The sequence below is a fragment of the Equus asinus genome, chromosome 14 (genome assembly GCF_041296235.1).
Source record: "Equus asinus isolate D_3611 breed Donkey chromosome 14, EquAss-T2T_v2, whole genome shotgun sequence".
NCBI lineage: Eukaryota > Metazoa > Chordata > Mammalia > Perissodactyla > Equidae > Equus > Equus asinus.
The window spans coordinates 46,798,579-46,815,473 of NC_091803.1; the positions used below are offsets into that span (position 1 = coordinate 46,798,579).

A 16,895-nucleotide genomic window follows, 5' to 3' on the forward strand; every position below is an offset into this window, starting at 1 on the left:
CAGTTAAAAGATAGCTGAGGTTCTCAAGATCGGCTTGAACTTCCGGAGTCTGCTTAACAGTGGGGAGAACTCTAGGTCTGGGATGGTCTCAGCACTGTGGCTACTTAGACCAGTGCAGAGAAGGAGTCAAGGATTTGGGGGCTAGACTGCGTAAATGATCCATTTCTCAGAACCAATCTTGGAGCCACTGTAAGGCTATTTTCTGAACAAACTAAAATAAAGCACCTCTGATTTGTCCTAGAAATCAGCTGGTTATGGAGGACATATTTGTGAGAACTTTAATACTAATGCCTGGGGTTGGACCTAGGGTTGTATCTTAGATTTCATCTTTAAACCAAGCCTCAACAGATTTCAAAATCTGTTTTTATGTTGTTTTTCAGTAATCTGCTCTCATCCTTGGGACAAGGCCATTGATATTCCTTCTTTCAATTTCCACATGTCCACCCCAAATTCCAAGCATAAGTTGTGAGACATTGTGCTGCTGATTATTGGCTAAGCTAGGACTTTCCCACTGGAGGCTTCTCACTCCCCAACTGGAGTGTCTTGCTCCTGTTTTCCTGCCCATGCTTCTTCCCAACCGCCACTGGTTAGTCCAGAAGAGCAGCAACTTTCCTCTCTACATCAATCTGGGCAATTTGCTTCTGCACCATGTCTGTTTTTGAGGCACAATTCACAAAAGGTACGATCATTCCTTGAAGAGTACTGCACTCATGTGAGGAATGGAATGAAATCCCCACCCTCTCCCTAGCCCATTGAGCAACAGAAACATATCTTGTACACATGGGGCAGCGGAGCACAGGGGAACAAAGAACAGGGAAAGTGGAATAAGGCCAGAGAGAGGGACAGATGGGTGCCTTGTCCACTTGAACAACTGACCTCTGGAGGTAAGCAGTCTTTCTTTCCTATCAACTAACGTCTATAAGCTCCTAAGTGTTCCCATCAATGTTATATCAATTCAGTGGAGCATCTAGAGGAAGCCAGACCTCTTCTGAGGGCCAAAGGCCAGGTGGAATAAAAAAGAAAAGGTTCCTGGGCTCTAGAATAGCTGCCTCTATTAAGACAAGCCAAGTTATGCTGCAGAAACACACAGCACCAACATCTCAGCGGTTTAACACAACAAAAGTTTATTTCTTGTTCCCACAAAGTCCATTATAGGTCTGGGGGACTCTCTAGAACAGCTGTCCTCCCATGAGGGGGGCTCAGCATTCCAGACTGCTTTGATCTTGTGGCTCTTCTTTCTGTATGTGCTTCCATGCCTGAGGCAGGAAGAGAGTGTACTAGAGTCTTACACCAACAAATAAACACTTCAGCCCAGAAGTGAGGCTTCTACTCACAACTCATTGCCCAAAACTATTTCATGACCTTGTCTAACTGCAAGGAGCAGAAAAGCATAACCAGCTTCCTTTTTATTGTTCACTGGAATACAAGCTCCAGGAGGGCAAACATTTTTGTCTCTTTTGTTCATTAATATAACCTCAGTCTAGAACAGTGCTGGGGCACATAACAGACCCTCATTAAATTGAATGAATGAATGTAGTGCCAGCAAGTAATCCACACGTATCTTAGGAGAAGAGACAGAGTCCTAGGGGTCTAAGGCTGAGGGTGTTGGGTAAGAGCTATCTAGACCAGAGCTTCAGAGTTGGCTGTGCTTGAGAAATAATACTTGAGGGCGGGCCCCTTGGCCGAGTGGTTAAGTTCGTGCACTCTGCTTCAGCAGCCAGGTTTTGCTGGTTCGGATCCTGGGTGCAGATCTAGGACCACTCATCAAGTCATGCTGAGGTGGCATCCCATAAAGGAGAGCTAGAAGGACCTACAACTAGAATATACAACTATGTACTGGGAGGCTTTGGAGAGAAGAAAAGACTGGCAACAGATGTTAGCTCAGGTGCCAATCTTAAACAAAAAAGGGGCCAGCCCAGTGGCGCATTGCTTAAGTGCGCACCTTCTGCTTCGCTGGCCCAGTGTTCGCTGGTTCGGATCCCAGGTGCGGACATGGCACCACTCATCAAGCTATGCTGTGGCAGGCATCCCACATATAAAGCAGAGGAAGATGGGCATGGATGTTAGCTCAGGGCTAGTCTTCCTCAGCAAAAAGAGGAGGATTGGCAGATCTTCAAGGCTGATCTTCCTCAAAGGAAAAAAAAAAAAAGACTACTTGGCGTAACTCATCCTAGGGAAGAAAATAAAATCCTGCTGAAGACCAAACCAATAGCTCAGGTGACTTACACCATAAAGCACTGAAGCCAAGGACTGAATCAGCTTAGCATCAACCACCACCACTGGCGCTTAGCTCCTGAAAGGAGCTGCAATAGCCACAAATGCATCTGTTTCTTTAATGTAGTTAGTCTGCCCAACATAATACTGTGGAACAGGGGAAAGAGAAAGAAATACACATTGACTGAGCATCTACTATTGACTAGGCTGTTAGGTGCTTTTCTTTCATCAATCTTTCTAACTCCTAGAACAACCCTCAGTTGAGTGTTATCTCTATTTCATAGAGAAAACAGACACTTAAGAATACTTCAGGGCCGGCCTGGCGGTGCAGCAGTTAAGTGTGGACGTTCCGCTTCTCGGCAGCCTGGGGTTCACCAGTTTGGATCCCGGGTGTGGACATGGCACCACTTGGCACACCAGGCTGTGGTAGACGTCCCACATATAAAGTGGAGGAAGATGGGCACAGATGTTAGCTCAGGGGCAGTCTTCCTCAGCAAAAAGAGGAGGACTGGCAGTAGTTAGCTCAGAGCTAACCTTCCCCAAAAAAACCCCCATAAAGTATTTCAGTAACCAATCAAGAAACTGGAATGTTTTATGAGATAGAAATAGATACAATACAATGTTATCCAGACTGGCTGCGCAGGGATTATATACAAATTAGTCCTGCTAATCCTGCCTTTACGCCTGATTGATGAAGCTATGATGGCAGACAGACCCACTAGCTATGGGGTCTTGAACAAGTCCCTCTATCTCTTTGAGCCTTAACTTCCTAGTTTGTGAAATGAAAAATCTGGAAGAGGTAATTTAATCCCTTTCCTAATACCACCTAAAAGTTCTAACAGAAACACATCTGAATCAGTGTTTTAAACAAAAGGGTGAATTATAAGAAAATGCATAGCCTATAGAGATTTTCAGCAGTCTAACAAATTTATCATCTAAAGCTGTTGTTAAATGCTCTGCTGGAGAAAACAGAAGCAGGTATATCCTCCCTGCTTACTGGTTTACAGTGTAAGACAACAACATGGATGTGGATTTGCTCAGCCTTGCCCACCACTCAGCATCAGCTCCCCAAACTTTCCTTTGAGAAGTCGGTCTCCTACTAACTGGATTCCCAGGACACCATGCCCAGTGAACCACAGCACTACAGCACACACCTCTGTTCCCAAACATGACTCTCTCGTCGCAATTAATATCAAACAAAAGCCAAATTACAAGCAAACAAACAAAAACCTGAAAAGTTGATCCTGAATTTCCAGTAATTTTCTTTTAGGACTGAGGAAAGTGCTAATTTTTATGGCTGTTTTATCCTATTGACATTGTGAGGTAAAGATACAATCTAGTTTCTTTTATTGCAGAAAATTCTTCTTTACATCTAATATATACTCCATGGCTAAAAATTCCAACCCGTTTCCATATGATCTCATTAGAGATGTTTTCCTTTTTTCAAACACCACCAATGAGAGGCATAAAATAGTGCACTATTAGTTCATCTGGCAGATTCCCTAGTGGTAAAGGAAATATGGTTTCATCACAGTAAAATTTGTGCTAATAGGATTCAAGAGCTAAAGTGGCTAAAAAGTTTAAGGAACTCAAATGATGTCCAGCATTGTGAACAATGTCCAATGACAAGAGAGGAAGAAAATCCAATTTGGTTCTTGGAAAACTTTACATTAGAATTAATTTCCGTTCCATGAAACTACTGAAATTGGCAAGCCTATTAACTTGAAGACAACGGTATGCAATTAAACATGCATATTATTGCTTTTTGTTTTGGAAGACCAAAAGACCAATGCTACAAATGTTTCTATCATATGTGTTTAAGAGTGGCTGGGGAGATCAATGCAAAACGAACAATATTTACCTCTGTGACCACAGAAGACTGACTGATTCATGGCTGCATCTGCTATTTGAAGCCGAATTTGCTATTTTGCCAGGTACAATCCCAAACCAGGTTTTTCCAATTCAGGATGTTCTCAGAACACCTCTTTTGCTAAAGAATTCAATGAAAATTATAAGAATAAACAGTAAGTAGTACAACCACTAACACATCCCTGCAGAGTCAACTTTGATTCCTTTCTGTGAAATGTGATGTTTATATCCCCAAATTTTCCACTGATGAAAAATTCTTCATGCTTTCATAATTTGGTATGTTTTCATAAACTTTAGGGTCAAGTTTCACTTGGTGAATTTCTTCAGACTAAAGACATTGGACAAGCTTCCTTTCACTGGTGGAGTTTCTGGTGTCTAAGAAGGCTTGACCGCCTGCTGAAGTTTCGCCTGCATATGCTACAAGTGTAAGGCTGCTCACCTGTGTGGGTTCTCCGGTGTTTAATAAGATGGGAATTCTGACTGAATTTTTTTCCACATTCATGACATGTAAAGGGCTTCTCTCCAGTGTGAGTTCTTTGGTGTGTATGGAGATTTGTATTTTGACTGAAGCTTTTCCCACACCATGAGCATTTATATGGTTTTATTCCCTGGTGTGTTGTTAAGTGCTTATTAAGATCTGAACTCCATCTAAACCTCTTATCACACTGCTGACATTTATATGGCTTCTCTTCAGTGTGAATTCTTTGGTGCTTAATAAGGTCAGAGCTAACTCTGAAGCTTTTCCCACATTCCTGGCATTTAAAAGGCTTCTCTGCTGCACGCTCTTTCTTGTGAAGATCCATAAGTTTCAGCAGCTCTTGTTTCCAGGTTGAAAGTTTCTTTCTTTTCTTCACTGGAAAATCTTGGTGCCACTTCCCCACCCTGTGAGTATCACCATGATTTTCCTTGCCCGTTGTTTTCTGAGGAACTTTCACTCTGGTCTTTTTTGAAATTATGTCTCCTGGTGCTTGTATTTCTAAGTCAGAAAGACATACAGGCTGTTGATTTTCAGTGTTATTTTTTAGTTTTAACCCTGTTGGAATAAAGGAAGAATCAGCCAACTGTATGGCAGGGCAAGAATACAACAGGGATAGAGAGAAAAATTCAATGATTACCTCTTTTTAAAAAAACAGATAAGTAGAATGTTAAAATATTAAGCCCTTACAAGGGTTCCTATCAAGGCACATTTCTCCTCTTCTCATAGTGTATTTACCTGTAGGCAGCTCTCTGGGACGGTCGTTGAATTCTGGGGATCCTTGAACCCAGGGGTCTTCTCCTTGCTCCAGACAGGAGATCACTTTAGGTTTGGGGAGCACAAATAATGCTGTGAAATGGAAATAGTGAGGTCAAGGACTGGTAACTTATCAACAGTTCACTAATTCCAGACTATTTTCAAGAAGACCAAAGGATACTTTTACAGTTTGCTACCCCAAATGGTGAAATGCAGAGTCTTATATCCGGTATCAGGTTTATACTACACTGCATTTATGGGTGGATATGCAAAGCAGATACTGAGAAATACCTAAGCTGGATACATGAAAAGGATATAAGGAAGGGGAATCCACTGCATGTGCTCCCTTTTCTGCTACCAAGAATACCCCTATTCAATCAAGGTGGAACAAACTCCAAAGGTTGCAGGGAATACAAGCTGGTCCTATTAATTCTTGAGGAGGACTCGACCTGGATAAGATCAGGTCTAGTGGAGCGAATGTGAAAGTCAATGGGTTGGGTTTCATATGCACAAGTGATTCCAGGCACCAATATAGTAACTTTTTATGTAGTTCTCAAGTACCAGACACAGACAGCACTTGGGAAGATGTCTATCACTCCTATAACTCACTGGTTCATGTCCAGAGGGAGGAAACAGACCAGAATCACTTAGTGGACTTCTTTTATGCAGAGATTGCCAAGTAGGGAAACCATTCACCCCTCAGTAATTCAATAAATATGTGTTGAGTGGCTATGGTGTGCCAGGTATGCTCTATAGGCTAGAGATATAGTGGTAAAAAAAACAAAGTCCCCTGATCTCATAGAGCTTATCTTCCAGGGAGAGATTAAGACAATCAAACATCAATAAAATAAAATGTCAGGAAGTGATAAATGTTCTAAAGAAAACTAAAGCAGAGTAAGACAGCATTTAAGATTGTGCTTCTGTGAAGCTATTTTAGATAAGGTTGCGTGGAAAACCTTAGAGAAAGCGCCATTTGAGCAGAAACATAAAAGTGAGAGTTTAGCCATGTGGTAGAAAAGTGTGCCAGGCAGAGGAAAGGGGAAAGTAGAAATGAGCATGGCCAGTTCAAGAAACACTAGTTCTTGAAGTTCAAGAAGACTAGTGTGGTTAATAGGACTAAACAAGGACAGAAGTGGCAGGAAATGAGGGCAGGGAGGAGAGCAGGGGCCAGATCTTGGAGGGTCCTGGGTGTCTTGGTAAAGCAGTTTGCATTTTATTCTAAATGTGATGAGAAATTATCATAAGGTTTTGAAGCAGAGAAATGTCACTATCTGGTAAGGTTTTTAAGAGAGTCTGGTGGCTGTGTGGAAAAGACTATGGAAGGGCAAGAATGGTGGCACGGGGTGTCAGTTAGAAAACAATTGAGGTAGAATTAGATAGGGATGACACTGGCATAGTCCAGGATGCTACCAGAGCAGGAGGCAGAGACATGATTGTGCTCAGGCTACACTGTGAAGGTGGAGCCAACAGAACTAGTGATGCATTAGTAGTAGGTTATGATGGTAAGATCAAGGTAAAAGAAAACTCTTTTTCTTGTTCTGAGAAACTGGGTAAATGGGGCTGCCCTTTACTGCAATGAGACAGATATGAAAAGAGCAGGTTTGGAGGGAAGTGGGGATAGAGATAAAAAATTCTGTGTAGGATAAGGAATGAACCCATGTACTTGGAAAAAGCTCCCTAGGTGATCTGGATACACATTTCCTCTGCCCCTACCATCTAACTGAGAACGAACCAGCTATTGGAAGAGTGAGACTCTCTCACAAGGTGCATTCTCAGCAAGCCAAGAACAAAACAGATCACTCAATTCCTACCCAAAGGGAGGGAAGAATCTTTACCTAGAGAGATGAGAGTCTCATAGTTTTCTTGCATTACATCATTGTAGAGGGCCTTCTGAGTGGGATCCAGTAACTCCCATTCTTCCTGGGAAAAATACATGGCCACTTCTTCAAATGTCAACAAGCTCTAAAGAAGAGAATGGGCTTCAGCTCAGTACTGGCCACTATAGAAGCAACCCTACAATCTGGCCCATGAACTTCACGGTAGACCAGGCACTGAGGAATTAACAACACATGATTTTTCATAAAGTGAGAAGGCAGAAAGGAAGGAGATAATGGATCAGCCAACAGCCTGGGAGGTGCCTAGTTCCCCAGGGATAACATGTGGGCTAACACCCCTCTGAGCACCTGCTGGGCAGGGTGGCATGGGCAACAGGGAAAGGCAGCCCTAAACAGCTGGAAAGCAGAGCTCACCTGAGACTCAGGCAGGACAAGCTCAGGTGCCATTGTCCAGTCTTTGGTGTTTGTCTGCTCAGGAGAGGCTAGGATCTGGTGAGCAGGCACAGCTGTGGGTGGAAAAGAGCCAGAGGAAATTTCTCTTGCTTCTATGAACATCTTGAGCTCATTTCTAAAATACAGAGGATCCTGATTCTTTCAGTAGAGATGGGACAGCTTCACAAGACATGAAAACCTAGAAGTGGCTTTATCATTCTAAGTAAGAATCAAGCATCTAACAGGCCCTACAACAGGTTCCCAGTTGACTCTCTTCGGTATCATTAGTGAAGTCAAAGAAAGAAATCTCGTTTTTTCCCTTACATGACTAAATTGTTCTGAGTTGGGCAAAATATAGAGGTGTCCAAAAATATAGTACTCAGAGTCCAGTGTGCCAGGTAAAGGAAACGGGAACGAAGAAATTAGCTTTGAAAATTCAAGAAACAGCAAGAAAACCAGAATGGCTAAAGAGGACTGAGAAAAGGCACGAGTGGCAGGAGATGACAGCAGGAAGGGGAGTAGGGTCCAGATCTTGGAGGGTACTGGGTGACTCGGGAAGGAGTTTGGATTTTATTTTGAAGTGTCAGAAGTCATCATCATTTGAAGCAGAGAAATGTCACATCTAACCAGGTTTTTAAGAGTCTCGCTCTTGTGTGAAAAACAGACTGTGAAGGGCAAGAGTTGTGGCAGGAGGTGCCAGTCAGAAAGGTAATTTCTTTCTGAGGTGCACCTAGATAGAGATGTCCCTGGTGTAGACCAGGATGCTAACAAAGCAGGAGGCTGAGATATGGTTGGACTCAGACTATCAAGTGAAGGTGGAGCCAAGACACTAGTGACACATAAGTAGTGGGATATGACGGCAAGATCAGAGTCAAGGATTAACCCAAGTTTTATGCCTTGAATTATTGGGTGAATTGTGGTGTCCATTACAGAGATGGGAAAGACATAAGAGCAGATTTGGAGGGGATGGGGAAAAGATCAAGAATTTCAGGGCAAGGAATGCACATGTATACATGGAAAAGTTCCCCAGGTGATCTGGATACACATTTCCCCTGCCCACATCATTTAGTTGAGAACCAACCAGCTACTGGAACATAGACTCTCACAGGGGTGCATTCCCAATAAGTCAAGAACAAGACAGATCACTCAACTCCTACCTAAAGGTAAGGGAAGAATCTTTACCTAGAGAGATGAGAGTCTCATAGTTTTCTTGCATTACGTCATTGTAGAGGGCCTTCTGAGTGGGATCCAGTAACTCCCATTCTTCCTGGGAAAAATACATGGCCACTTCTTCAAATGTCAACAAGCTCTAAAGAAGAAAATGGGCTTCAGCTCAGTACTGGCCACTATAGAAGCAACCCTACAATCTGGCCCATGAACTTCACGGTAGACCAGGCACTGAGGAATTAACAACACATGATTTTTCATAAAGTGAGAAGGCAGAAAGGAAGGAGATAATGGATCAGCCAACAGCCTGGGAGGTGCCTAGTTCCCCAGAGATAACATGTGGGCTAACAACCCTCTGAGCACCTGCTGGGCAGGGTGGCATGGGCAGAGGAAAAGGCAGCCCTAAATAGCTGGAAAGCAGAGCTCACCTGGGACTCAGGCAGGACGAGCTCAGGTGCCACTGTCCAGTCTTTGGTGTTTGTCTGCTCAGGAGAGGCTAGGATCTGGTGAGCAGGCACAGCTGTGGGTGGAAAAGAGCCAGAGGAAATTTCTCTCGCTTCTGCCTATGAACATCCTGAGCTCATTTCTAAAATATAGAAGATTCTGATTTTTTCAGTAGAGAAAGGACACCTTTACAAGTATTTGGGGTGTCGAGAAGTGGCCTTCTCATTACAAATAAGCATGAAGCATCTACCAGCCCCTAGAACAAGTTCCCCAGTTTTCATGACCACAATTAATAAAAGAAAAACCGTTTTATTTTCTTATATAAAAGTGTTCTGAGTTAGGCAAAAATTAAACATATTTGAAAATGAAGTACTCAGTGAGTGACTCCAGAGAATAGATGTAGATTTTTTATCATTTATTATTTTTTTCCTGGTACACAATTTTGTTCACATTCTGCCAGTGACAGCCCATTTCTGATCCCAAATCTTTCTGCATTTGATGATGAGGTGGCCCCAACCCTCCTCACTTTTCTAAGGAACAGAGTTTATGATGTTATTACCAGGGTTGTGTGCTTTGAATATCTCCGTACCTTAGGTTAACCCCCACCTTCACCCATAACTCATCTATTCTACTGCCACCTGGGGGTGGCACTGTAATTGGCAACATGGCTGCATTTGCAGATCCACAGAGCTGGGCACCCGGAAAATACTCACAATGTTTGGGTTGAAAAAACGATTATCACAACTCTGAGGAAAAGGAAATGATAGTGAAGCTCCTTACCCCTCTCACATACAGGCTCAGTTTCTTTATGAGTATTCTTGCTCAGCTGTTCTTGTAGACCCTGGTATGTATTCCAAAATTCTTCATCCTGGGACACTGGCTGGGACTCTGCTGGCTTCAGATTGAAGCCTGGGGCCTCTGCTGTTTCTCCCAAGAGCACTGCCTCTTTTCTCAGCTCATGGACTGCAACCTAGAAATAATCCCCATCCATGTTACCATACAACTTACTTTTGGGGTTGGTGGAAGAGGGAGTAAAAAATTTGGGAGTGCAGATTGAGAGAAGTATGAGACACTAATGGAAATGACAAGAAGACTTACAGAGATATTGGGCCACAAATTTTCCAAAAAGAACTATCCCAAAAATCTGGGAAAAGTAGGATAAAACGAAAAAAACGTGTGGCTAATGCCAACTCTCCAACACCGCGGCCCCCACCCCTCTGCATACACACCCCAGCTTAGTCCACTAGCAGGGTTACACAGGCCACCTGTTCTCAGGGTGCCTTGACAGGCTTTCTCTCTTGACTTACATGCCTGACCTCAGTGGCTTTCTCTGTTGTAGTTTTCTCAAAAGATTAAGGAACTGAATAACAAAGTTGGCCTGTCAACCAGATTTTCCCCATGGCTAGGGAAGGTTTTCAGAGAATGGGGACGAAATGGAGAAAAAAGGAGGAGGAAAGAGTCTGGCTCGAACCTACCTCCAAATGATTTTGACACCAAACATATGCCTGCCCTGCATTCTTCACGACAGGCCTGAAGCCAGTTGGTGTGCTGCCCCTTGCTGAAGAGCACATCCTGAATTCCCTCTCACTGGCAGAGCCAAGGCTAACCAGTAAGGGAGGGCAGTGGAGGCTCCTGTCTATTGTATGGAGGACACTCTCTCTCCCAGTCTTTCTTCTCTTAGCTACACTGTTTGATTTTCAAATCTTTGTTTTCCTTTTTGCTTTCAACTTTTTCTCTTCCTCTTCTGTCTTCCCCTAGCTGTTTGGTTTCTCCTCTCCTTTCTCTTTGCTTTCCTTTGGTCTCTAAGTATTCTCCCTTTTTTGGAACTGCCTCTTCCTTTCCAACTCCTTATTGCCTTTTACTTGTTTCTAAGAACTTAAGACCTGTCTCCTTCACTAAACCAGACTAGGATTATTACCCTCAATTCACCCTGGCTCCAAAAAGGTAAAAAGCAACTTCTTCTCTAAGGCCAGGAAAAGTCTCTGCCAGGATCTCCAAAACCTGTGGACTAACTATTGCTATGGGTCTGTGGTTTTAGGCCCTGCCTTAGTTGTCCTAAAGGAACAAGAGAACAGTGGCCTAATTAATTTCTCGATTAACTGCCCCCATGCCCCCAATACACCACCTTCATCCTAATTTACTGTATGCATCAGGAATCTTTCTTCTCACCCCATTTCTCGTTTGACCAGACTCCTTCTGCAAGTGTTCTACGAGGGCCACAGCCTCCTCAATGCCCTGGAGATGGTGCTTCTTTACTCCGGTCTGGATGTCCCTGGGCAGAATGGTCAGGAATTGCTCTAGCACCAACAGTTCCAAGATCATCTCTTTTGAGTGGATCTCTGGCCTCAGCCACTGAGAGCATAATTCCTGAAGCTGACTCACAGCCTCGTGGGGTCCAGCTGCCTCATCATAATGGAAGTTCCGGAAGTGCTGGCGAGAGATCTCGGGACTGAGACTGTCCATTTGTGAGGTATATTTCTTACTCTGACTGGAGCTCTCTGTCACAGATCCCTTGGTCTCCCACAGAGCCCTGATCTGAGGGTTCAAATACTCAGCCACCTTTAGATCTACTGTCATCATTCTGTTCTAAGAACAGTTTTGTTCCTGTGTTGGGCACCCCACGAGCACCACCTTTGACAACTTAGGTCCAGTCTGGTCTGGAACAAAATCAATAAACGGATCTTCTTCCTAAGGCAATGAGGGCAGGAAAAAAGTGTATGTTAATAAGAAAGCCACATGAACTTTACCACTTGCTACGATATTATGAGAGAAAAACGAACAGAAAAGGTCCTGTGTTGCCTTCCTTTAAAAATCAACTGCCAGGCCCTTAGTTTCCCTATTTTCTTTCTATCATTCAATTGAAACACAGCACAGCTTATTGAAGACAAATGCCAACAGATGACTATGCCTTTACAAAAATAACAGTAATTTAGGAAAGGCTGGTGGTGAGAAAATTGGTACCCACTGGCTGCAGAGAGTTTCGGGATTATCCAAAGATTTAATTGATGTGCTTCCTATCCCATCTTACCCACGTGAAGGGCAGATTAGGAGAACATTCTGCCTTTCTCTAATATTTTAACATGTCATCCTAGTCTTGTGTCTTCAGTAAGGGAGTACAACTTCTATGACCCTTCATCCTCTTGTGAAGATGAAGGCTCCACCCTGTGGAACATTTGAGTCGCCCTTCCATTGTATAATACTGGCAGGAGAGCTGACAATGACATCAGAGGAGAAGGAAAGTAATCAGGGAAAAAATAGCCTTACTCTGCTCAGAAAGCATCCCCAATTACGTAACCAGATGCCCAACATTCTTCTCTGGCACTTCTTTCCCAGGCGTATAAGGGGCACTATGCAGAAGATTGACACCTGTATGTTTATGTTTCTCTTCGCTTGACCTAGAAACCTTACCCCTGGCCTTGTTCACAAAACGTTCATCTAAATGTTGAGGCTCAAAACAGCAGAGAACGGGAGCGGGTGAGGATACGGTGACCCTTCCGCTGACTTTACATTTCTTCAAGGGTCCTTCAGACCTCTCAGCGAGGCTGACGAGAGCCTCCCTCGAAAGTCCTGAGGTGATCCAGCAGAAGCGGCAACGAAATACGTCCAGGACTCCAAGGCAGTCGCAAACGGCCGGCTCCTTGTCGTCCACGCGGCCTCAGGCGGCACGGGGACACCTGCTATGCTTTTGCATCAGCAGAAGCCGGCCTCTGCGAGGCTGACCTGCCCCGTTCTCCCGCGGTAACAGCAGCCAGCCACGGAAACGCAGCGGAGGAGGGAAAGCGGCCGAGACGGCCCGCCCCGCCCCCGCCTGCGGACGGCCGACGGGCGCCCGGGAGCCCGGTGCGAGCGCGCGGTGGCCGAGCGGCTCCAGCCGCGGCGCTGGGCGCTGTGGGCGCAGAGGGCAGAGAGAGGGGCCGCCGGAGCCCGAGGGTGGGCCTCGCCCCGGGCAGTCCCGCCGGAACCTCACCGGGGAGGCAGCCCGGCCCGGACACGCCGCCGCCCGCGGAAAATGGCTGCCTCGCCCCTTCCGCCCTGCAGCGGCGGCGACTCTCAGGGTCTCCGGGGCCGACGCCGAGGGGGAAGCCGCTTCTTGTTACCTCAGACAGCTCGGCTTCGTGGACGCCGCTCCCTCGGCCCCGGGCTCCACTGCAAGTCGCCGCCCTTCCGACGCCGCCCTGAGGAGCGCCGCTCTCCGCCCCGCACCACTCCCACGCGGGCCCGGCGAGGCGCGCGGCCCGGCGAGCGAAACCCAGGGCTCGGAGACGCAAGCCCGGCTCCACCACGACCGCTTCCCGAACCCCAGTTCACCAGTACCCGCCCCCTCCCGCGCCCCAGCCGGAAGCGGAAGTGACGCACATTCGGGGCGGGGCTCTGTGCAGCCCGCCTGCGTCTGCGAGTGCGCGGTTGAAGGCCTCGCCTTAGAGAGCGGCTTCCTGTCCCGGTTTAGCCCTGGCGGCAGGAAAGAGTTAAAGCCACCGAGTCTGTAGGGCCACCGAGGCCTAGACGGCCCAGCGCGCGGCTCGGCGTGTGGGTGTCGCCGTCTCGCGTCCGTGTTGTTCCTGCGTCGCTTCAGGCGGCCGGCGGCGGCTGGTAGCCGGGAGGGAGCCTGGCCCGGGGCGTGTCGCCGCAGGTGCGCGCGATGTGCTCTTGGCCTTCCAGCGGCCCAGCCGGCAGTGCCCGAGCTGTCGCCCCGGGGCTCGGCAATCTCCGGCAGTGAGAGGCCTTTTTGTCCCCGTCAGGCTCAGCGGCCCCTGAGGGGTTTGTGCCTCTCACTGGGCCGCGCGTCCCTCACAACGATTCTGTTTTTTCTTGTGAGGTAGGTTTAACCTGTGAAATAGGTTCCATTGATAGTTCTCCTTGACAGAAAGTGAGCTAAGAAGTGACTTGCTCAAGGTCACCTGATCTACCAGTGGCGGCTCCTAGGCAGGCATTTAGGTCCCCTGTTGTCCTTTCTTCTGCTTTTTCCACTGCAGCATGCCCCCCGGACGGTGGGAACCTTCTTTTCATCTCGTATCGCCTGCAGTGTCTGGCAGATACCTGGGTAAGATAGGCATTCTATAAATATTTACTGAATCGCATTTACAAGAATCGGAGTATTTCGAGTTGTCGGTGCTCTCCTAATTAGGGATGTTTTTGTAGTGTCAGCCTATACCCGTCAAGTGATTCTTTACTAAGTCGGCTACGTGTAGCTAGAGTTACAGAGTCGATAGGACAGTGTCTTTGAGTGAGGCAATCTGGCAAAAGGACTGAGGCAATGTGACCAATACCAGTAACACGAGGTGGGACAAGGTCAGATGTGAGCTGAATGCTGCGGAAATTCCAAGGGAATGCAAGTTGACTTTTGGTTGGGGAAAATTATAGAAGACCTTGAGACACTTGCCCAGAGCAGGGACTGGGGCCATATTCCCGGCAGAGGAAAAGGTAAGAGCAAAGAGCAAAGCCTTGAAAGCTGGACAGATGAGAGTGTGAGAAAATCTGTAGTACGTTTTTCTAATGTAATTGGGCTACACATTCGGAAAAAGAGTGAAAGTTAGAAAATAAGTTCACGTGGACCTCTGATGGAGCGTTTTGAATGGGACTGAAGAGACTGCATTGAATAAAGTAAATCTTGGAGCATCATTTGAGGGTTTTGGAGGGAGCTTCTTTCCAGGTCCGTTCATCTGGAGGTAAGTTTAAGGTGGGAATGAAATGGGAGACCGTTCCCAGGCCATTATACTGTTTTTGCTGTTAGATAGACGGGTGTTACGCTCCTCTGAAGTCTAGATCTTGATCCTTTTTGAGTGAAAGGAAAGGATTAAACAAAGGCAATAAGGAGCATCTGCCTAAGTCACTTGAATATGTTTAAAAGCAGGTTCATTTCCCTAGAATCTCAGTCAGGTTGGAACTTAGTTTCTTCAAAAGCAAGTCTTGTCTCCAGTCTGTCAGAAGCAGTGGACAGTAATGCTCTTAGCATTGAGATCCTCATCATCTGGCCCAAGGCTGAGCATATAATTGGAATGTATTACACTGAATCAATGAAGTTCTGCCAGCAGTGTCCTTGGATGTCATTGGCAGGCCTAATTCAAAACATGGGTAGGGAGTTGTTTAGGGAAGAAAAATGTTTAGGGGACAAATGTTAGGGGAGAAAAAATGTTAGGGGAGAAAAATGTGGGAAGAGACCCTATGAAAGGAAGAAGAGAAAGCAAAACACAAATGTTGAATAATGAATGAGAGCCACTGATGACATCCATTGCTTGAAGTTTGGTGCCATAGTTCCCTACCCTTGCTGTGGAGCCCACAAACATCCCCTGAGTCTTTCATTTTGATTTCACCTTCCCCTGCTTGTGCACTGGGTGAGAAAGCATGAATGTACAGCTGAGAAGGAATGAAAGCAAAAGATGAGAGCCCACACAACTGCCATAGCAGGCTGAATGTTTTTGCTGGGTGACTGGCTGGAGCTAATGGTGCTGCTACTGGCTAACAAATTCTTTTTCTTTTTCCATTTATAATAGTTATCACTTAGTAATTGCCTTAGTTTTTGCTGCCTCTTTTAGAAAGTTTCTTGATCTTAGTCTGTCATTGCCTCTGCACCATTTTAACTATCAATTCTTTCATGATCCTCTTAGTCTCCAGAAATTAGTTGGCATTTCTTGCAACAATTGTTAGAGGTAAACTAAGGGTCTGGACTCTTCTGGGTTCCTAGATGAGAGGGTTGTGAGAATTCTATGTAGTTGAGTAATGAATGAAAGTCAGTCAGGCTCTGCTGTAAAAAAGAGGAAAATAACTGAAATACTAATCATTTTCCTCATTTCTCTGACATACTTTTCTTTCTTCATAGCACGTGGAATGGATAAAAGTGGCAGTTTTTGTTACTTCCCATGAAGTTGTGTATCTGGAATGAGAACCATGAAATTAATCTAGAATAGGACATTTCTAAGGACATGGAATGGCATTGAGCAGCACCAGGAGGACCTAAAAGGAATATTTGAGGGCACAGAGCTACAGAAAAGTTTGTCAACAGAAGTATTTATGAGAAACAATTGATCAGAAACCTTTTAAATTTCTTCAAGCAGTGGCAAGATTGAGTCTTTGTTCAAATTAAGCAAAATCTACACTGAAGAGAAATCGAATAAAGTCTCAAATATAAAACATATGTTATTTAACACCCTAATGTAAATTTACAAAAACAAATGAAAAGACAGATCTTTTTAAAATTTCTTAACTAGGGTAAAATGTTTGTAAACTTTTGAACTCATCTCTAAGAATTGCCATGATTCTGAAACTTGATAATATCTCAAATATGGAACGGTTTCAATCAAAAATAACACTTGAGAATACACCAGATTACACAAGAATTATCTGAGAGTGGAAAAGTACTACTAACAAATAAATTACATCCTTCAAATTAGCTTGGTAAACATAAGGAACAATCAATTTAAAGCTCAATCTTTAAGAATGCTATATTGAATACAATAAAAGTTGGATTTCATTCATATGGAGAACAGAACCTGCTAACTTTCTTCTTCACCTAAAGATAGTATACACCTGTTTCCAAATTCCGCTCTCCAGATATCCCCCTGTCAAGGTAGATTGGAGTCTGTATCCAGGTGGATGGACTGCTGCCCAGTGAACACTACGTACAGAGCAATATGAGCACCATTTTCTTTTCTGGCGGTGAGCTAAAATCAGGTCGTTTTTGAAAGGGAGAAGCCACACTGCATCTC

General features: G+C 45.0%; 1 protein-coding gene across 7 annotated transcripts in view; it reads right to left on the reverse strand.

Moving 5' to 3' along the window:
* The window catches only part of LOC139039650 (zinc finger protein 75A), a 78,415-nt gene extending 64,880 nt beyond the window's left edge, over positions 1 to 13,535 (reverse strand). For 2 of the 7 annotated variants that reach the window (XM_070485091.1, XM_070485092.1), the window contains exons 1-7: positions 12,601 to 13,504; positions 11,362 to 11,880; positions 9,973 to 10,162; positions 9,177 to 9,268; positions 8,764 to 8,890; positions 7,564 to 7,655; positions 7,150 to 7,276 (exon numbers count right to left, since the gene is read on the reverse strand). In XM_070485091.1, the coding sequence (XP_070341192.1) occupies positions 7,150 to 7,276; positions 7,564 to 7,655; positions 8,764 to 8,890; positions 9,177 to 9,268; positions 9,973 to 10,162; positions 11,362 to 11,772 (1,039 nt within the window). In that variant the 5' untranslated portion in view covers positions 11,773 to 11,880; positions 12,601 to 13,504. Of the gene's footprint in view, positions 1 to 1,107; positions 5,117 to 5,296; positions 5,408 to 5,592; positions 5,780 to 7,149; positions 7,277 to 7,563; positions 7,656 to 8,763; positions 8,891 to 9,176; positions 9,269 to 9,972; positions 10,163 to 11,361; positions 11,881 to 12,600 lie in introns of those variants that run through there. The other 5 variants (XM_070485089.1, XM_014833024.3, XM_070485093.1 and 2 more) reach the window with 5 other exon arrangements.
* Between the last annotated feature and the right edge of the window lie 3,360 nt (positions 13,536 to 16,895).